General features: G+C 36.8%; 2 protein-coding genes across 5 annotated transcripts in view; one reads left to right on the top strand and one right to left on the bottom strand.

Moving 5' to 3' along the window:
- TEX9 (testis expressed 9) overlaps window positions 1-18,842 on the top strand; it is a 74,664-nt gene extending 55,822 nt beyond the window's left edge. For all 3 annotated transcript variants that reach the window (XM_030814052.1, XM_030814053.1, XM_030814054.1), the window contains 2 exons: window positions 16,203-16,337; window positions 17,003-18,842. In XM_030814052.1, the coding sequence (XP_030669912.1) occupies window positions 16,203-16,337; window positions 17,003-17,080 (213 nt within the window). In that variant the 3' untranslated portion in view covers window positions 17,081-18,842. The remainder of the gene's footprint in view (window positions 1-16,202; window positions 16,338-17,002) is intronic.
- The window catches only part of MNS1 (meiosis specific nuclear structural 1), a 51,258-nt gene continuing 31,850 nt past the window's right edge, over window positions 2,402-21,809 (bottom strand). Inside the window, exons 9-11 of one of the 2 annotated variants that reach the window (XM_030814051.1) lie at window positions 19,990-20,115; window positions 17,814-17,921; window positions 2,402-2,417 (exon numbers count right to left, since the gene is read on the bottom strand). In XM_030814051.1, the coding sequence (XP_030669911.1) occupies window positions 17,829-17,921; window positions 19,990-20,115 (219 nt within the window). In that variant the 3' untranslated portion in view covers window positions 2,402-2,417; window positions 17,814-17,828. Of the gene's footprint in view, window positions 2,418-17,523; window positions 17,922-19,989; window positions 20,116-21,809 lie in introns of those variants that run through there. The other variant, XM_030814050.1, reaches the window with a different exon arrangement.

Genomic DNA, 21,809 nt, shown 5'->3' with positions numbered 1-21,809 from the left:
GGATAGTTAGCTCTTCTTGTTGAATTGATCCCTTTACCATTATGTAATGGCCTTCTTTGTCTCTTTTGATCTTTGTTGGTTTAAAGTCTATTTTATCAGAGACTGGGATTGCAACCCCTGCCTTTTTTTGTTTTCCATTTGCTGGTAGATCTTCCTCCATCCCTTTATTTTGAGTCTATGTGTGTCTCTGCACACGAGATGGGTTTCCTGAATACAGCACAGTGATGGGTCTTGACTCCTTATTCAATTTGCCAGTCTGTGTCTTTTAATTCGAGCATTTAGCCCATTTACATTTAAAGTTAATATTGTTATGTGTGAATTTGATTCTGTCATTATGATGTTAGCTGGTTATTTTTCTCATTAGTTGATGCAGTTTCTTCCTGGCCTCGATGGCCTTTACAATTTGGCATGTTTTTGCAGTGGCTGGTACCGGTTGTTCCTTTGCATGTTTAGTGCTTCCTTCAGGAGCTCTTGTAGGGCAGGCCTGGTGGTGATGAAATCTCTCAGCATTTGCTTGTGTGTAAAGTATTTTATTTCTCCTTCACTTATGAAACTTAGTTTGGCTGGATATGAAATTCTGGGTTGAAAATTCTTTTCTTTAAGAATGTTGAGGCCGGGCGCAGTGGCTCACGCTTGTAATCCCAGCACTTTGGGAGGCCGAGGCTGGCGGATCACGAGGTCAGGAGATCGAGACCACGGTGAAACCCCGTCTCTACTAAAAATACAAAAAATTAGCCAGGCGTGGTGGTGGGCGCCTGTAGTCCCAGCTACTCGGAGAGGCTGAGGCAGGAGAATGGCGTGAACCCGGGAGGCGGAGCTTGCAGTGAGCCGAGATTGCGCCACTGCACTCCAGCCTGGGCGACAGAGTGAGACTCCATCTCAAAAAAAAAAAAAAATGTTGAATATTGGCCCCCACTCTCTTCTGGCTTGTAGAGTTTCTGCCGAGAGATCAGCTGTTAGTCTGATGGGCTTCCCTTTGTGGGTAGCCCAACCTTTCTCTCTGGCCGCCCTTAACATTTTTTCCTTCATTTCAACTTTGGTGAATCTGACAATTACGTGTCTTGGAGTTGCTCTTCTCGAGGAGTATCTTTGTGGCGTTCTCTGTATTTCCTGAATCTGAATGTTGGCCTGCCTTGCTAGATTGGGGAAGTTCTCCTGGATAATATCTTGCAGAGTGTTTTCCAACTTGGTTCCATTCTCCCTGTCACTTTCAGGTACACCAGTCAGACGTAGGTTTGGTCTTTTCACATAGTCCCATATTTCTTGGAGGCTTTGTTCATTTCTTTTTATTATTTTTTCACTAAACTTCCCTTCTCACTTCATTTCATTCATTTCATCTTCCATCAGCGATACCCTTTCTTCCAGTTGATCGCATTGGCTACTGAGGCTTCTGCAGTCTTCATGTAGTTCTCAAAACTTGCCTTTCAGCTCCATCAGCTCCTTTAAGCACTTCTCTGCATTGGTTATTTTAGTTAAACATTCATTTAATTTTTTTTCAAAGTTTTTAACTTCTTTGCCATTGGTTTGAATTTCCTCCTGTAGCTCAGCATAGTTTGATCGTCTGAAGCCTTCTTCTCTCAACTCGTCAAAGTCATTCTCCGTCCAGCTTTGTTCCGTTGCTGGTGGGAAACTGCGTTCCTTTGGAGGAGGAGAGGCGCTCTGCTTTTTAGAGTTTCCAGTTTTTCTGCTCTGTTTTCTCCCCATCTTTGTAGTTTTTTCTACTTTTGGTCTTTGATGGTGATGTACAGATGGGTTTTTCGTGTGGGTGTCCTTTCTGTTTGTTAGTTTTCCTTCTAACAGACAGGACCCTCAGCTTCAGGTCTGTTGGAGTTTGCTAGAGGTCCACTCCAGACCCCGTTCGCCTGGGTCTCACTAGTGGTGGCTGCAGAACAGCGGATTTCCGTGAACCGCAAATTCAGCTGTCTGATCGTTCCTCTGGAAGTTTTGTCTCAGAGTAGTACCCGGCCGAGTGAGGTGTCAGTCTGTCCCTGCTGGGGGGTGCCTCCCAGTTGGGCTGTTCGGGGGTCAGGGTCCCACTTTAGGAGGCAGTCTGCCCGTTCTCAGATCTCCAGCTGCGTGCTGGGAGAACCACTACTCTCTTCAAAGCTGTCAGACAGGGACATTTAAGTCTGCAGAGGTTACTGCTTTTTGTTTGTCTGTGCCCTGCTCCCAGAGGTGGAGCCTACAGAGGCAGGCAGGCCTCCTTGAGCTGTGGTGGGCTCCACCCAGTTCGAGCTTCCTGGCTGCTTTGTTTACCTAAGCAAGCCTGGGCAATGGCGGGCGCCCCTCCCCCATCCTCGCTGCCGCCTTGCAGTTTGATCTCAGACCGCTGTGCTAGCAATCAGCGAAACTCCGTGGGCATAGGACCCTCTGAGCCAGGTGCGGGACACAATCTGCTGGTGTGCCGTTTTCCAAGACTGTCGGAAAAGCACAGTATTAGGGTGGGAGTGACCGGATTTTCCAGGTGCTGTCTGTCACCCCTTTCTTTGACTAGGAAAGGGAACTCCCTGACCCCTTGCGCTTCCCGAGTGAGGCAGTGCCTCGCCCTGCTTTGGCTCGTGCATGGTGCGCTACACTGACTGTCCTGCACTCACTGTTTGGCACTCCCTAGTGAGATGAACCCGGTACCTCAGATGGAAATACAGAAACCACCTGTCTTCTGTGTCGCTCACACTGGGAGCTGTAGACCGGAGCTGTTCCTATTTGGCCATCTTGGCTCCACCCCCCGATTACAGACTTTTAAGATGTTGTCTGTGAGATAGTTTGTTATATGGTCAGGTCATTTTCATATTCAGGGGCCATCAGTGATGGCATAACTGGGTTTATTAATAGAAGTTATTAAATGAACAATTTAGGAAGTCATCTTTATAGACTTACCAGTAATTAGCATGTTATTCGAGTATTATTTCCAATTTGGTGCATTTTAAAGGGATTTTGAGGAAAATGAAGAATAACCACCTAGGTATCAGGATTTCCTAATTGTTGTAGATTTGACGTCTATATTGTATTAGTTCACATATTAAGAAAATAGAAGGAAAATGGTTTCATGCAACAGATGTCTCTCCATATTCTAGCCAGCCATTTTGTTTTGTTTTGTTTTAATTTTTTTTTAGGTTTGAGGGTACATGTGAAGGTTGCATAGGTAAACAAGTGTCATGGGGGTTTGTTGTACATATATTTCATCACCTAGGTATTGGGCCCAGTACTCAGTAGTTATCTCGTCTGCTCCTCTCCCATTTTCCACCTTCCCCCGTTCAAGTAGACCCCAGTGTCTGTTGTTTCCTTCTTTGTGTTCTGTAAGTTCTTATCATTTAGCTCCCACTTATAAGTGAAAACAAGCGGTATTTGGTTTTGTGTTCCTACATTAGTTTGCTAAGGATAACTGCCTCCAGCTCCATCCATGTTCCCACAAAAGACATGATCTCGTTCTTTTTTATGGCTACCTAGTATTCCATGGTGTATATGTACCAAATTTTCTTTATCCAATCTGTCATTGATGGGCATTAGTTGATTCCATGTCCTTGCTATTGTGAATAGTGCTGCAGTGAACATTTGTGTGCATGTGTCTTTATGGTAGAATGATTTACATTCCTCTGGGTATAATACCAGTAATGACATTGCTGGGTCCAATGGTAGTTCTGCTTTTACCTCTTTGAGGAATCACCATACTGCTTTGCACAATGGTTGAACTAATGTACACTCCCACCAACAGTGTATAAGTGTTCCCTTTTCTTTGCAACCTCACCAGATCTGTTATTTTTTGACTTTTTAGTAATAGCCATTCTGACTGGTGTGAGGTGGTATTTAATTGTGGTTTTGATGTGCATTTCTCTGATGATCAGTGATATTGAGCTTTTTTTCATACTTCTTGGCCACATGTGTGACTTCTTTTGAGAAGTATCTGTTCTTGTCCTTTGCCCACCTTTTAATGGGGTTGTTTTTCGCTTGTAAATTTGTTTAAGTTCCTTATAGAAGCTGGATATTAGACCTTTATCAGATGCACAGTTTGCAAAAATTTTCTCCCATTCTGTAGGTGGTCTGTTTACTCTGCCGATCATTTATTTTTCAGTGCAGAAGCTCTTTAGTTTAAGTAGATCCCACTTGTCAGTTTTTGCTTTTGTTGCAGTTGCTTTTTCTGTCTTTGTCATGAAATCTTTGCCTGTTCCTATGTCCAAAATGGTATTGCCTAGGTTGTCTTCCAGGGTTTTTATAGTTTTGGGTTTTCCAGTTAAGTCTTTGGTTCATCTTGAGTTGGTTTTTGTATAAGGTGTAAGGAAAGGGTCCAGCTTCAGTCTTCTGCAAATGGCTAGCCAGTTATCCCAGCACCATTTATTGAAGAAGGAGCCCTTTCCCATTGCTTTTGTCAGGTTTGTTGAAGATCAGATGGTTGTAGATGTGCAGCCTTATTTATGGGCCCTCTATTCTGTTCCATTGGTCTGTGTGCCTGTTTTTGTAACAGTACCTGTTTTTGTACCATGCTGTTTTGGTTATTGTAGACTTGTAGTATAGTTTGAAGTCACGCAGTGTGCCTCCAACTTTGTTCTTTTTGCTTAGTATTGCCTTGGCTATTCAGGCTCTTTTGTGGTTCCATGTGAATTTTTAAATAGTTTTTTCTAGTTCTGTGAAGAATGCCATTGGTAGTTTGATAGGAATAGCATTGAATCTGCAAATCGCTTTGGGCAGTATAGGCATTTTAATAAATCTTCCTATCAATGAGCATGGGATGTTTTTTCCCTTTGTGTTTTATCTGATTTCTTTGAGCAGTGTTTTGTAATTCTCATTGTAGAGATCTTGCACCTCCCTGGTTAGCTGTATTCCTAGGTATTCTTTCTGTGGCAAGTGGGAATGGGATTGCTTTTCTGATTTGGCTCTTGGTTTGGCTGTTGTTGGTATATAGGAATGCTAGTAATTTTTGTACATTGATTTTGTATCCTGCAACTTTGCTGAAGTTGTTTATCTACCAAAGGAGCTTTTGGGACAAGACTATGGGGTCTTCTAGATATAGAATTATGCCATCTGCAAACAGAGATAGTTTGACTTCCTATTTGGATGCCCTTTCTTTCTTTCTCTTGCCTGATTGCTCTGGCTAGGACTTCCAATACTATGTTGAATAGAAGTGTTGAGAGAGGGCATCCTTGTCATGTGACAGTTTTCAAGCGGAATGCTTCCAGCTTTTGTCCATTCAGTATAATGTTGGCTGTGGGTTTGCCATAGATGGCTGTTATTATTTTGAGGTCTGTTCCTCCAATATCTATGTTAGAGTTTTTAACATTAAGGGTGTTGAATTTTATTGAAAGCCTGTTCTGTATCTATTGAGGTAATCATGTGGTTTTTGTCTTTAGTTCTGTTTATGTGATAAATTGCATTTATTGATTTGTATATGTTGAACCAACCCTGCATCCCGGGAATGAAGTCTACTTGATCATGGTAGATAAGCTTTTTGATGTGCTCCTGGATTTGGTTTGCAAATATTTTGTTGAGGATTTTTGCATCAGTGTTCATCAAGGATATTGGCCTGAAGTTTTCTTTTTTGGTTATCTCTCTGCCAGGTTTTGGTATCAAGGATGACGCTGGCCTCATAGAATGAGTTGGGGAGGAGTCCCTCCTCAGTTTTTTGGAATAGTTTCTGTAAGAATGGTACCAGCTTTTCTTTGTACATCTGGTAGAATTTGGCTGTGAATCCACTGGGTCCCAGGCTTTTTTTGGTTGGTAGGCTATTTATTACTGATTCAATTTTGGAGCTCATTATTGGTCTGTGTAGGGATTCAGTTTCTTCCTGGTTCAGTCCTGGGAGGGTGTACATGTCCAGGAATTTGTCCATCTCTTCTAGGTTTTCTAGTTTGTGTGCATAGAGGTGTTCACAGTAGTTTCTGATGGTTGTTTTTGTTTCTGTGGGGTCAGTAGTAACATTCCCTTTTGTCATTTCTAATTGTGTTTATTTGGATCTTTACTCTTCTTTACTAGTCTAGCTAGTGGCCTATTTTACTGATTTTTTCAAAAAACCAACTCCTGGATTCATTTATCTTTTGACTGGTTTTTCATGTCTTGATTTCCTTCAGTTCAGCTCTGGTTTTTCTTATTTCTCATCTTCTGCTAGCTTTGGGGTTGATTTCTTCTTGCTTCTTGAATTCTTTCAGTTGTGAAGTTACATTGTTAATTTGAGATCTTTCTAACTTTTTGATGTGGGCATTTAGTGCTATGAATTTCCCTCTTAACTCTCCCTTAGCCAGGTTCCAGAGATTCTGGTATGTTGTATCTTTGTTGTTATTTTCAACTTTTTGATTTCTGACTTAATTTCATTATTTACCCCAAAGTCATTGAGGAGCGTGTTGTTTAATTTCCATGTAATTGCGTGGCTTTCAGTGATTTTCATAGTCTTGACTCCAATTTATTGTGCTGTGGTCCATGAGTGCGTTTGGTATGATTTCGGTTCTTTTGTTGATTGTTTTATGTCCAATTATGTGGTCAGTTTTAGAGTATGTGCCATATGGCACTAAGAAGAATGTATATTGTGTTGTTTTTGGGTGGAGAGTTCTGTAAAGGTATCATATCCATTTGGCCCAGCGTTGAGTTTAGGTTCCAAATATCTTTGTTAATTTTCTACCTTGATGATCTGTCTAATACTATGGAGAGTTGAAGTCTCCCACTATTATTGTGTGAGAGTCTATGTCTCTTTGTAGGTTTGTAAGAACTTGCCTTATGAATCTGGGTGCTTCTGTGTTGTGTGCATGTATATTTAGGCTAATTAGGTCTTCTTATTGAATTCAACACTTTACCATTATGAAATGCCTTTCTTTGTCTTTTTTGATCTTTGTTGGTTTGAAACGTTTTGTCTGAAATAAGAATTGCAACCCCTGCTTTTTTCTGTTTTCTATTTCCTGGTAGATTTTCCTTTATCCCTTTATTTTGAGGCTATGAGAGTCATTAAATGTCAGACGGGTCTTTTGAAGACAGCATACCATTTGGGTCTTGCTTTTTTATCCAGCTTGCCACTCCATGCCTTTTAAGTGGGGCATTTAGGCTGTTTATATTCAAGGTTAGTATTGGTATGTGTGGATTTGATCCTGCTATTGTGCTGTTAGCTGGTTATTAGGTTGACTTGTTGTGTGATTGCTTTACAGTGACATTGATCTGTGTGGTTAAATGTGTTTTTGTTTTAGCTGGTAGTGATCTTTGCTTTCTGTGTTTAATGTTTCTTTCAAGAGCTCTTGTAAGGCAGGTCTGGTGGTAACGAGTTCCCTCAACATTCGCTTATCTGAAGAGGATCTTATTTCTCCTTCACTTAGGTAGCTTAGTTTGGCTTAATATGAAATTCTTGAGGACTTTTTTTTTCTTTAAGAATATTGAAAAATTAGCCGGGCATGGTGGTGGGCACCTGTAGTCCCAGCTACTCGGGAGGCTGAGGCAGGAGAATGGTGTGAACCCGGGAGGTGGAGCTTGCAGTGAGCTATCACACCACTGCACTCCAGCCTGGGTGACAGAGTGAGACTCCGTCTCAAAAAAAAAAAAAAAAAAAAAAAAAAAACAGATGTGATCCTTGTAGCCGTGCACCTATCTTATAATGAAATTGAATGTTCAGATAATCCATGAAGCAAAACCTAGATAATTATTGAATTTAGATAATCTATCAAAGCTAAGGTGCAACTGCAATAAATGCTGTGGAAAGTATATGGTGCCTTGAGCAAGTAACCAAGCCAATAAATGCCTTTTTTTAAAGATCCAGTGAGCATTTATTATAATACAACTGGCTATTGTAGTTCTTTTGCATTTCCATGTAAGTTTTTAGAATCACATGTTGGAGTTTTGATAGGCATTGCATTGAATCTATAGATCAGTTTTGGGAAAATTGACATCATAATAGCGCCTTTAAAAACATGAATAGAGAATATCTGTTTATTTAAGCCTTCTTCAATTTCTCCAAGCAGCTTTTATATATATATAGTTTCCAGAATACAGGTTTTACACATTTTTTTTCAAACTTATCTCTTAGTATTTCCTTTTTTTGATGTTATAAATGTTCTTTAAATTCCAGTTTCCCATTGTTTGTTGCTATAATGGAGAAATACAATTTATATTTGCATATTGAGTCTATATCCTCAACTTTGCTGAACTCACTTATTCTAGAAGCCTTAGGATTTTCTACAGACTTTTTCTGTAAAGGACCAACTAGTAAATGCTTTGGCTTTGTGGGCTACATATGGTCCCTTGTGTATTCTTCACTGGTTTTCTTTTTTAAAATGTATTTAACACCTTCAAAATAAATCATTTTAAGTTCACAAGTTTTAGAAAAACTGACTGCAATTTCCTGAGAGATGTTACCAGGAATGGATGTTGAATTTTGTCAAATGCTTTTTCCTGTATCTATTGAAATTATATTTTTCTTTTTTAGTCTTTCAAATGTTAAAACAACCTTGTATTCTGGGATATACTCCACTTGGTGATGGTGTATCATTATCTCTTTTATATATTATTGGTTACTTTTTTGTGAATGTCTGTATACATGGGAACATAGTGCTAGTCTGTTTAGTCTGTAGTCTTGTTTTAGTTTTCTTGTACATTATTTTCATCTTTAGGTTTTTTGGTTTGAGTTTGTTTTGGTTTTGGTTTCAGGGTAATGCTGCCTTTATTAAATGAACTTCCAAATCATTCTTCTGGAGAAGCTCAACTTTCAGAGAAGTTTTTGTAGGGTTAGTATTTTTTCTTTGAATGTCTGGTAGAGTCCACAGGTAAAGCTGTCTGGGCCTGAGGTTTTCTTGTGGAAAGATTTTATACTTCAAATTCAATTTCCTTAATAGATACAGAAGTGTTCTTTATAGAGGCTATATTTTATTGTGTTTTGGGTGTTTACATCTGTCAAGGAATCTGTCCATTTCATTTATGTTGTCAAATTTACTGGCATACAGTTTTTTACACTAGTTCCTTATTGTCCTTTGAATATTCCTCCTATATTCCTGTGGGTCTTTCACCTCTCTCATTCTTGTATTGGTAATTTGTGTCTTTTTTAGTTTTTCTGATCAGTCTTACTAGATGTTTACTAATTCTGGTTTTATTGATTTTCCTCTACTGATTTTTTATTTTTTTTAATTGATTTCTGCTCTTCTCCTATTTCTTTCTCTCTCCTTACTTTTGGGTTCAATTTGTTCTTTTTCTCATTTCTCTTTTTTTACTTTTTTCCCCTAGACAGAGTCTTGCTCTGTCACCTAGGGTGGAGTGCAGTGGCGCAAACTTGGCTTACTGCAACCTCCGCCTCCCAGGTTCAAGCGGTTCTCCTGCCTCAGCCTCCCGAGTAGCTGGAATTACAGGCCCCCGCCACCACGCTCGGCTAACTTTTGTATTTTAGTAGAGATGGAGTTTCACCATGTTGGCCAGACTGGTCTCAAACTCAGACTGACCTCGTGATCTGCCCGCCTCGACCTCCTAGAGTGCTAGGATTAAACAGATGTGAGCCACCACGCCTGGCTTCTTTTTCTAATTTTTTAAAATGGAAGTAGAGACTGTTGATTTGTACCCTTTCTTCTTTTCTAATATAAGCATTTAAACACTGTAAATGTTTCTCTATAAATTTCCTTAGCTACTTCCCACCAATTTTGATTTTTTGTATTTTCATTTTTATTCTATTCAGAATACTTTCTAATTTTCTTTTTTATTTCCTCTGAGCCATGACAAACTTTACAAGTTTGTCATTTCATTTTTCAAATATTTGGGGATTTTCCCCAGATACCATTCTTACTGATTTTTAATTCCATTGTGGACAGGGAATGCATTTGGTTTCATTTGAATCATTCTAAATTTTTTTTTTATTGATTTCTGCTCTTCTCCTATTTCTTTCTCTCTCCTTACTTTTGGGTTCAATTTGTTCTTTTTCTCATTTCTCTTTTTTTACTATATTATATTGAAATATAATTTCAATAGATACAGGAAAAAGAAGAAAGGGTACAAATCAACAGTCTCTACTTCCATTTTAAAAAATTAGAAAAAGAAGCCAGGCGTGGTGGCTCACATCTGTTTAATCCTAGCACTCTAGGAGGTCGAGGCGGGCAGATCACGAGGTCAGTCTGAGTTTGAGACCAAATATTTGGGGATTTTCCCCAGATACCATTCTTACTGATTTTTAATTCCATTGTGGACAGAGAATGCATTTGGTTTCATTTGAATCATTCTAAATTTATGGATACTTTTTTTGGCCCAGAATATGGTTTAAATTGGGAAATATTTCATGTGCCCTTGATAGGAATGTGCATTCTGTATTTGTTAGGTGGAGTATTCTATAAATGTCAATTATGTCAAATTGCTTGATAGTGTTGTTCCACACTTCTGTATCTTATGTATTTTCTGTGTCCTTGTTCTATCAGTGATCAAGAGAGGGGTACTAAACTCTAAATAGAACTGTGAGTTTGTCTATTTTCCCTTTCAGTCTTATCAATTTTTGCATCATGTATTTTGAGACTTGGTTATTAGGTATATTAATACCCAGTATCTAAGAAGATTGTTAAATCCTCTTGAATGAATTGACCTCTTATTATTTATTTATATTTAGTTTTGTTCCTGCATTCTGATACAGGTTGAGTATCCCTTATCAGAAATGCTTGGGACCAGAAGTGTTTTAGAAATGCTACAGTGGACATTTCATCTTTGAGCATCATGTCAGCACTCAAAAAGTTATAGATTTTAGAGCATTTTGGATTTCAGACTTTTGGATTAGGGATACTCAACCTGTATTAACTTTGTTTGATATTCATGTAACTCAAGCTTTATTTTAGTTCGTGTTAGCATTGTCTTATCTTTTTCCATTCTTTTACTTGTAACTCCTTTGTGTCTTCTCATTAGCAGCATCTAGTTGACTTTGCTTTTTAAAGAAATCCCATATGACAGTCTCTTAACTTTTTAATTGAGATGCTTACACCATTATATTTAAAATGATTAATAATATGGTTGGGATTAAGTCTATTAGCTAACTATTGTTTTATTTGGCCCATATGTTTTCTTTCCCTTCTTTTTGAATTATTTTTTTAAAGATTCCATTTTATCTCCTTTATTAGCTCATTATCTGTACTTCTTTGTATGCATTTCAGCATTTGTTACATATATGTTTATCACTGTCTACCTTCAAGTAATATAGCATTTTATGAATAATTTAAGAGCCTCTTAGCGGTATACTTCCATTCACCCCCCCACCCTTTCTGCTATTGTCATATGTTTTATCTATAAACTCTACATTGTTAATTTAAAAATTTTTAATTGTGGTAAGCTACACATAAGATTTACCTTCTTAAACATTTTAAGCATATAGTTCAGTAGTGTAACATAGATTCACACTGTTATACAACCTATCCATGAACTCTTTTCATCTTGCAAAAACTGAAACTCTCTATCAATTAAGCCACTGCCCATTTCCACCTCCCTCTAGACCCTGGCAACCACCATTGTACTTTCTGTCTCTATAAATTTTACTGTTCTAGGAAATAAACATGAGTAGAATTATACCATATTTGTTTTTAACTGGATTATTTCACTTAACATAATGTTCTCAAGGTTGATCAAAGTTGTAGCATGTGTCAGAATTTCATTCCTTTTTAAGGCTTAATAATCATTGTATTTACATACCACATTTTGTTCATTCATCCATCAGTGGACACCTGAGTTGCTTCCACCTTTTGGCTAGTATGAGTTGCACTGCTTTGAACAAGGGTATACAGATATCAACATCTCCTAGAGAAAACTGAAATGCTAGTTCCTTGATGTGTAAAGTCAGGTTGATTTGAAATCTTCTTTCCTAATGTAAGCATTTACAACTACAGATTTCCCTCTTAGCAGTGCTTATACTCTGTCCTATAAGTTTTGGTGTATTGTAGCTTTGTTGTCATTTGTCTCATATTTTCCAATTTGCTTTGTGATTTCTTCTTTGACCCCTTGGTAGTTTGAGTGTTTTGTTCAATCCCCACATATTTGTGGATTTTCCAGTTTTCTGTCGGCTATTGATTTCTAGTTTGAATCAATTGTGATTGGAAAATATACTTTATATGATTTCAGTCTTATAAAATGTGGGGAATGTTCCATGTGCACTTGAGAAAACTGTATTCTCCTATGTTTTTCATTAACATCTTTATTGAGATATAATTCATATACCATACAACCCACTTAAAATATACAAATGTTTGTTTTTAGTAGTCACAAAGTTGTGCAACCATCACCACAATCAATTTTGCAATTTTATCACCCCAAAAAGAACGTCTATACCCATTCACAGCCACTCTATATTCCCCCAACACCCTGCACCACGTTCTAGCCCTAGGCAACCACTAATCTACTTCCTGTCTTTCCATATTTGTCTATTCTGGTATATGATTCTATTTTTTCTTTATTATTTCAATCGTTTTGGGGAAACAGGTGGTGTTGGTTACACAGATAAGTTCTTTAGTGGTGATTTCTGAGATTTTAGTGCACTCATCACCCAAGCAGTGTCTACTGAACACAATGTGTAGTCTTTTATTCCTCTCACCCTTCCCCCACAAGTCCCTAGAGTCCATTATATCCTTCTTATGCCTTTGTGTTCGAGGATCATTCTTTGTCTCTTAAGTCTAATTGGTCTATAATGTTGTTCAAGTCCCTTATTGCTTTATTGGTCTTCTATCCGGTGGTTCTATTGATGATTGGAAGTGGGGTATTGAAATCTACTTTTATTGTAGAGTGGTCTTTTCTCCAAGTCTGTCAATGCTTGCTTCATATATTTAGGCACTTTAATGTTTGGTACGTATATAATTGTATCTACCTTCTTGCTGAACTGGCCCTTTTGTTTGGTCCGTATATTCTTATATAATGTCCTTCTTGGTATGTTTTAACAGTTTTGACTTAAAGTCTATTTTGTCAGGTATTACTATAGTCACTCCTGTTTTCTTTTGGTTACAAAATTTCAGATTATCTTTTTCCATCCTTTTACCTTAAACCTATGCATATCTCTGGATCGAAAGTTACTTGCATGTAGATAGCATATAGCTGGATTTTGGTTTTTAAAAATCCATTCTTCCATTCAATTTATTTTGGTTAGGGAGTTTTGTCCATTTACATTTAAAGTTATTGGGAGGTCTGTTGCTATTTGTTCACAGTTTTCTGTATGTCTTGAGGACTTTTAGCCTCTCATTTCCTCCCTTATTGCCTTCCTTAGGGTTTAGTTGATTTTGTGTAATGATGCAACTTCAATTGTATATAAAGACTCTACTCCTTTTCAGCTCCTCCCCTACCTTGTGTTATTGGTGTCACAAATTAGATCTTTAGGTTATGTACCCATTAACAAAGATTTATAGTATTTTTTATGCTTTTGTCTTTTAAATTCAATGAAAGAATGAAAAGTGAGTTGTCAACCAAAATTAAAATAATACAGGCCTTTATATTTGTCCAAATATTTACATTTACTGGGAAATTTCATATTTGCATATAGCTTTGAGTTATTGTCTAGTATCCTTTTGTTTCAACTAGAAGGATTTTCTTTAGGATTTTGTAGGGAAGATACAGTGGTAACGAATTTCCTCAGCTCTTATCTAGGAATGTCTTAATTTCTTTTTCATTTTTGAAGGACACTTTGCTGGATGTAGTATTCTTCTAGGTTTTTTTTTCTTTCAGCACTTTAAATATATCATCCTACTGACTTCTGGCCTGCAAAGTTTCTGCTGAAAAATCTGCTGATAATCTTACAGATGCTCCCTTGCATGTGATGAGCCATTTTGTCTTGTTGCTTTCAAGATTTTCTCTTTGACACTTGACTGATTAAAATGTGTCTTGCTGTGGGTCTCTTTGGGTTTATCCTACTTGGAGTTCATGGAGCTTTTTGTATTTGTGTATCCATTTCTTTCCTTAAATTTGGCAATTTTTCAGCTATTACTTCTTCAAATAAGTTATTTGTCTCCTTTTCTGTCTTTTCTAAGATTACACTAATATACATATTGGCCCACTTGATGGTGTCCCTTAGCTGCTGTTCACTTTTCTTCATTCTTTTACTTTTGGCTCCTCTGACCTGCTCATTTCAAATGACCTGTCTGAAAGCTCGCTCATTCTTTCTTATACCTGTACAACTCTGCTGTTGAACCCTTCAAGTGAATTTTTCCATTCAGTTACTGTATTTTTCAGCTTTAGAATTTGTTTGGTTCTTTTTTGTAATTTTTGTTGATAGTCTCATTTTATTAGTATATAGGTACCCTGATTTCATTTAGTTGTCAATATTCTCCTTCAGCTCATGGAGCATATTTATGGCAGTTATTTTAAAGTCCTTGTCAAATAAGTGAGAAGCCTTTGTTTCTTTAGGATACACTTCTGGATATTAATTTTGTTCCTTTAATATGGTCCATGTTTCCCTGTTTCTTTCTTTGAATGTCTTGTGATCTTACATTGAAAAATGGGTGTTTGAGAAAACAGCCACTTCTCCCAGTCTTGCAGACTGGCTGCATGCAAGCAAAGACCTTCACTAATCAGCATGGCATAAAGTCTTGAGGTCCTCTCAAACCTTTTCTGGGGATGTGTCTTTCCTGGGCCTGTGTGTTTTAATTCCAGTTTTCCATACACATGGCTTCTTTTAAATGTCCTAATTACCTAAAAGTCTCACTACTACTTCTCACAGATTTAGATGCTGTATTGTATTCCTCTGCCCATAATTTTTTGCCACCAGGTTCCGGCAGTTCTGTGGACTCACCGCACCTCTCACATTCAGTGGTACCAACCACCTGTTTCTGCAGCTTCCAACCTGATATCCAAATGATGCAGCTGTTCCCATCAGTACTGAGTCAGGCAAGACAGATACCAGTCCCTCAGGCAGGCCCCAGAAAAGCCAGAATGTTGCAAGCAAGTCTACTCTTTTCCTTCCATTCCAAGGGAAGAACTGGGAATTAGGTGGCTTCTACCTGACTGTGCTGTGCCAGGGAGGATGTGGGTAAAGGGTGAGCAAAACACCACGACATTTCCTACTATTTTGAGTATGGCCTTTTCTTAGTTAGGCAGTCTCTTGGTTGCTGCTGCTGACTGATTGATTGGTTTCTAGAGCTCTCCCAAAGCTACTTTGCTCTGTGTATCATATAGTCAGTCTTTTAATGGGGAAGCAAAGGCCTACAGCTTCCTAATCCACCATTTTGCTGACAACACTCTATCTTTTAAAGAGGTGTTTTTTTTTTTTGAGAAGAAAAGGTGTGTGTGTGTATATATATATATTATATATATATACACACACACACATACACACACGTACCTATAGATAAGATTACACATTACTATTTCTGTTTTTTTTTCTCCATAATCTTTTTTATGTGTGTGTACAGAGATTCACATTTCCTTCTGGTATCATTTTCCTTTTGTATGAATGACTTCCTTTAACATTTCAAGTATAGATCTTCCTATACTTAATGATTTCTACTGACCCTTTTTCTACTTTGCCCAAATTGCTAAAGGGCTTATCCAGTCCATTTTTACCAAGATTACAAACTTGGTCTCCCCCTTGTCATGGGAAGTGGGTAAATTCTCTGCTTAGCTAAAGGCCACAGCCATTTCCTTTCACAGGTACCTAGGAGTCTCACCCTGTAAATGGTATTTAGATGTCTGCCAAGCATTTGAGGGAAATATGTATGCATGTTTTGAGGGCTCTCTTTTTCTAGAATTTCCTACTTAAAAATTTGTACCACCTTGGCAGCCCTGCTCTCTGACTCCTCAGTCCAGTAAGACTACTACTTTTTGCTTGAGTTCTTATCACTGTGAACCCACGAACTGGAAAGTGCTTTTAGGAGAAGCTAGTTGAATGCGGATCTCAACCAGTATTTCTGCTCTTTCAAGGATCATATCGCTTCCAGTTTCTACTTATTATTGATTACTCATCTATGCCTTCAAATATATTTTTTAAATGTTTTTAAAAGTTATTTTCAAATATATTTTTGAAAATTCATAAATCCAGAGTTTATGTTGGTTCAATACAAGCTACTTTGCCATTACTGGAATTAGAACTGAGTTATTTTAAAAAACATTTTTTAAAAATGGGAAATACCTGAGCATGACTAAAAGCTATCAAATTCCAGTAATTTGGTAATGGAAAGCAATTTTTATCTACAAAAAATTTTATATTTCAGTTTAAAAAAGTACTTTATAACTGTTGTGATGATAGTCTATAATTATTTCCATTGAGAGGCTGTATATTAAAAAAGAATATATGGCATTTTTTTTTCCTTTTGTAGGACATAGCAAATGAAGAACACAAAAAAATCGAAGTGTTAAAATCAGAAAACAAGAAGCTAGAAAAACAAAAAGGAGAATTAATGATAGGATTCAAGAAACAGTTAAAGTTAATTGATGTTTTAAAAAGGCAAAAGGTGAGTCTATCAATCATTAAAGTTAAATCATCATATTATTTGTACCTTTCTTACTAAAAAATTTAGCATTTTTCGCTTTAGGTATGTTTTTGACATCTTTAGGGACTGAACTTCATATAAAATGCATCATACATATGAAATCATATGAAATCTAAAATGTATAGTGAGATTTATATATGTGTCATCTGAGCAAGTGGGTATTTTCACATAAGTAAATTAGTGTAGAAAATGGGACTAGAAAATACAGGATAGGTACTTCTCAACTACAGAAAGTACCAAATTAAAGAATGACTATTAGGGGACTGTTTGCCTCTTCAAACCTTAGAGTGAACATCGCTTCCAAACCACTATTGCTGCTTTCTCTAAAAATTCATAGTTCTGACACTTTGCTGCTTTCTCTAAAAATTCATAGTTCTGACACTTTCCTTCTTTGCAAAGGTCAGGTATTACAATATTATAGAATTATTATCTTAAAAGTAAGTTGGTTCAATACTACTGTTGGACAATACCATTTCAAATATCATGCTTATTGGAATTAAGAGTATACATTCCTACAACAGAACTTATATTCTGACAATATATTATCCACACATTTTTACAAACTTCCTGTTGTTTGGTGGCCTACTCTTAATACTAAATCAGACAATATTGATTTTTTTTAACAGATGCATATTGAAGCTGCCAAGATGCTATCTTTCACTGAGGAGGAATTTATGAAAGCACTTGAATGGGGAAATTCATAAGTGATCTACTTCAGTTAGTCTCTATGACAGTATGTGATGGATACCCATTTTACTTATTGTAATTGTTTGAATTATTTTTACTCTTCATAAGTAATCTATTTGATTATGAAATCAAAATAATTTCAAAGAATTCCCTTTTTAGATTTAGGAGATACAAAACTGATGCATTATTCTGATATGTAGTTATTAGAAAAAAAATTTTGTAAAATAAAGCAACAGTTTAACTCTTGATTCTGCTATCTTATGACCTATTAGCTCTTTTTAGTTGTTTTTTAAGTTCTTAACGTGACAAGCACATCAGATAATAAAATTCTTGACTCTTTTCATTTACAATTCTCCTCCCTTACAGTAGACCAAAAAAGATGCTTTAAAAGAAAATTCCAAATATTTATTTCCCTGGCTAAATCAAGTAGGTAAAGTTCCTAAACACAGACAGAAGGCAGTTCACTTTCGGGTAGAGTTGAGTTCTGTATTAGTCAAGGTAAATATACCGTCTTGAGAATGGGGATGCAAACAATGCTCTGTAGTGTTGCAGAAATCGGATTTTGAAATTGTCAGTACAAAAATAACAGTTTGATTAAAATTAATTTGTATCTGATAATTGTTTACAAGTTATGAAATTCAGTGATGATTTACAAAATCCAAATAGACAATGGATACCTACTGCCACTGAACTGTAAAACAAAAGTTATGCTGACATCTAGTGGTAACATACAAAAAATCTATGCTTTACCCAATTTTGATGATATCATTTCTCTTCACAAATTTCACTCCTTTGCTGATATACTTTCCTAAACTCTTCACCAAGCAGATCAATATCATCCTCTTTTTTAAATACTCCCTACAAGAAAAATATTTTGTGGGTTACTTTTGAATACCAGAATATTTCACTAAATGCTTTTAAGACTGACAAAGACATGAGGTTAGTAAAGTTATCTCCAAGGTAATGAAATCTATTCAACAGATTAATAAAACTTTAAAAAAATCAATACTTTTCAAAAAATAAGACTTTACATATATATTGAATATTCCTAGACTGACCCAATTTTCTGATTTATCAGCTCTAGTGTAGGAGCTTTTCACAGGAATCTGAGCTCTTCTACAAGTTTTACTGCTTGGATTACCTAGATAGGAAGGCACTTCATCTATACTGTACCCTACCCTTTTCTTTAAATAGCTCTATAATATGATTGATATAATGGTGAGCTTCGATAGATTCATGCATGGGATTAGTTCTTCATGCCTCAGTTCTATGGCTAATCAGCAAACAGTCAATCTTGCAGAAAAGAATCCAGGTTTGGAGTTAAGCCATTTAAGCAAACCCTTTGGAATTCTTCACTGTTCTATTTTTCTTTTCCCCTACAGTATACTGCAAAAGGCTCTTTAAAACAAAATTAAATATTTACTTATCTTACAATCTAAAGAATTTTAGGGATAACTGAGGTCATTTGGCGCCATTAGGACCTAAAGGATAAAGGTCATTTTTGGATATCAAGTTTATTAATCCCTCCTGCTGCCTCCACAATTACTTCCTCTACAAAAATATCAAATCCCAAAGACATTCCTACAATTTATAATTTATTTTATGAAATTTATTAATTACATATGGATTTTATCATTAATACATAATTTTGTATTCCTTAATCCTTTCTAACCAATTAGACTATCAAGTCCTGTTGCCAGGCAATAATTACCTATATGTCTTTTTCCTTCCTTAGCACCAGAGTGAATATAATAAAATAATGCACTTGATTCTACTGAAGAAAATACGAAATGGCATTTCTATAGCTGAAAATGGTGATCTTATTTATATGACTCTAGATGTTTATGTGGCCTATGAAACTGTTACTACTTTTTTAAGACAGGGTCTCACTCTGTTGCCCAGGCTGGAGTGCAGTGGCAAGATCATGGGTCACTACAGCTTCAACTTTCCAGGCTCAAGCAATCTTCCAACCTCAGCCTCCAGAGTATCTGGGACTACAGGCATGCATCACCACATCCAGTTAACTTTTTATTTTTTGTAGCAATGGGATCTCCCCATGTTGCCCAGGCTGGTCTTGAACTCCCGGGCTCAGGTGATCCTCCTGCCTCAGCCCCCCAAAGTGCTGGGATTATAGGCATGAGTCGCCATGCCCAGCTAGTTACTGTTTTATTTGAAGTCACAGTGTGTCTCAGGTATACATTAAAATTCACTATCTTCTGGAATTTTAAAAATCAAGTTTAACTAGTTATAACTTCCTACTACAGAGCAGATCTGTCTCAAGCTCACTTCAAGCATGTGCCTGTTACTGGTGTTACCAGTGACAATATTTTCATACACATGCTCATCTTTGGCATGTAAGTACTACAGTTGTTCTAGGGTAGCTTTAGATTTCCTACACTAAAAAGGGAGAAAAGAAACTCTAAAATACAAACTCAGGCCAGGTGTGGTGGCCCATGCCTGTAATCCCAGCACTTTGGGAGGCTGAGGCAGATGGATCACCCGAGGCCAAGAGTTCAAGACCAGCCTGGCCAACATAGGAAAACCCTGTCCTTACCAAAAATACAAAAATTAGCTGGGTGTGGTGGCAAATGCCTGTAATCCCAGCTACTCAGGAGGCTGAAGCAGGAGAATCACTGGGTGGCAGAGGTTGCAGTAAGCTGACATCTTGCCACTGCACTCCAGCCTGGGCGATAAATAAACTACAAATTCAGCAAATCAAGCTCATACATCTAATGATGTGCCAAGACCAATCATTTTAGATATACTGAAATGGGCCCAGAGAGGTTCAGTGCCTGGGCAGGATCCCATTGCTGCTTCATAACCGAGCAAGAAGTGAGCAAAACCTAGGCACTCTAAAATCCAAATACCATGTTTTTTTCACTATTAGAGGTCATGAAGATTACAATTTGAGATAAATCTCACTTACTTTAGGGAGATAGCCTAGTAAGTTTGTAGCATGCTCTTTGAGAAGTTTTAGCCTTTCTTCTTCAATAATTGCATTAATAAGTCCTTGCCGCCTTTGCTGCAACTGCCACTCTTCTAGTTCACGTTGCTGGAAATGCAGATCAAATTTTGTTATCACAAAGTACATTAATCTTATATGAAGTTTTCAAATAAAACTACTCGTGCAATTAGATAAAATTGATGAACTATTTATGACACTAAGTTCAAAAGATTCTAGATAATATATATTTTTAAAATATATATTTTATGTCCGTTCACATATCTATGTATTTTTTACTATCATTATTCCTTTAAAATCACAAGGAGGCAAACAAATATTTTCAGGAAAGTGTCTTCATTACCAAGGGAAAAAATATTCAAAGGAGTGACTGCCTAATACAGTAAATATTTACTGAATGCTTACCATATGCCAGATGCTGAAGAGTGTACAGTATAAAACAAACAAAAAATAGTGAATAAAGAAGATCAGATCTAAAGGATATTTTCATGAGAATTCCACTAGTATTTCTTAGGAAAGAGATCTTGACTACTGTTAAATAATCACATCAAAATTCTGGGCCATATAGAAAAGATGACTTGAACTACGTGAAAGAACAATAATCTACTAAGCCACTGTTAATTTGAGACTGTACTTGCATTCAAACCTAATTCTATCTTAATTCATCCATTCCTTATAAAGAGGAGATACAGGAAAGTTCTGTAATGTTACAGGGGAAAGCAAACTGGATACATTTTTGTCCAATAGCAGAGTCTACTTTGGGCTAAAGCAGATTTTCCTAAGAAGGATCAGGTAGGCCACATTCAATGTTTATCCTAAAAAGAAAAATTTACAGTAAATTAAATTGTTTAGGCAGTTATGAAATCAACTTATCCATTTAGGACAAATTCTGAATAGCTTTGGTGTAAGAAACTACCTCCTGGCAAGTTTCAGATTTTGTCTGACCATATGATTTTCGTAGAGGTAGACAGAATTATAGATACCTATTTAGGAATATCTCTGAAATCCAAAAAACATGGTTAGACCTTATAGGATTGTATAATGAATTTCATCATGAAGATCTGTCCTTGCCTTGGGGCCAGAACAAAAATGTTGCCCAATCAAAGTGACAAAACTAAGCCGACAGCTTCATATTGGGAACATGTATAAGTCTTTAAAAATTAAGACAAAAATTATTTGTATAAGTATCTATGCATTAGGTAGCTTTATCTGATTTCCATTTAGTTTTTAGTCTGATTTATAGTTAGTTGTCTTGCTAACTTTTCCAGGAGCTTTCTCCTATCCAAGTACTAACCAGGCCTGATCCTGCTTAGCTTCTGAGAACAGATGAGCTCCAATCTGAAATGTAACAGCACTTGTATTCCCATGAGTTTCTCATATTTGAAACATTTGCATTATTTTGACTCCTACTTTGTATAGTTTTAAAAGAAGTCATGTAAGTCTCACTTAGTCTTCCTTTAAATTCTTCTCTTCCTACCAATTTTCAAAACACCTACATATTATCCATTTGGTTCTTAAACCACAAAAATCTAGTGAGACAATATAAGTATTTAGTTTTACGGATGAGACATAAATAAATCAATGTATCCAAAGCCAAAAACTTCGTTCCCTCTCCAACACTTAAATCTACATTTCCAACTAGTAATCTTCCCTTGGGCCACCCAAATCATTTTGGGTGGACAAAACAGAATTATCTGCCCCCTCAAAATCTATTTCTTTTCCTCTATACTCTTTCCTTAGGATGTCACCCAGTCACCCATTAAAGATGGAAGTGATACATGGAC

The sequence above is a fragment of the Nomascus leucogenys genome, chromosome 6 (assembly GCF_006542625.1).
Source record: "Nomascus leucogenys isolate Asia chromosome 6, Asia_NLE_v1, whole genome shotgun sequence".
NCBI lineage: Eukaryota > Metazoa > Chordata > Mammalia > Primates > Hylobatidae > Nomascus > Nomascus leucogenys.
Note: the sequence above shows the minus strand (reverse complement) of the source record. Positions and strands in the feature narration are given on the sequence as shown.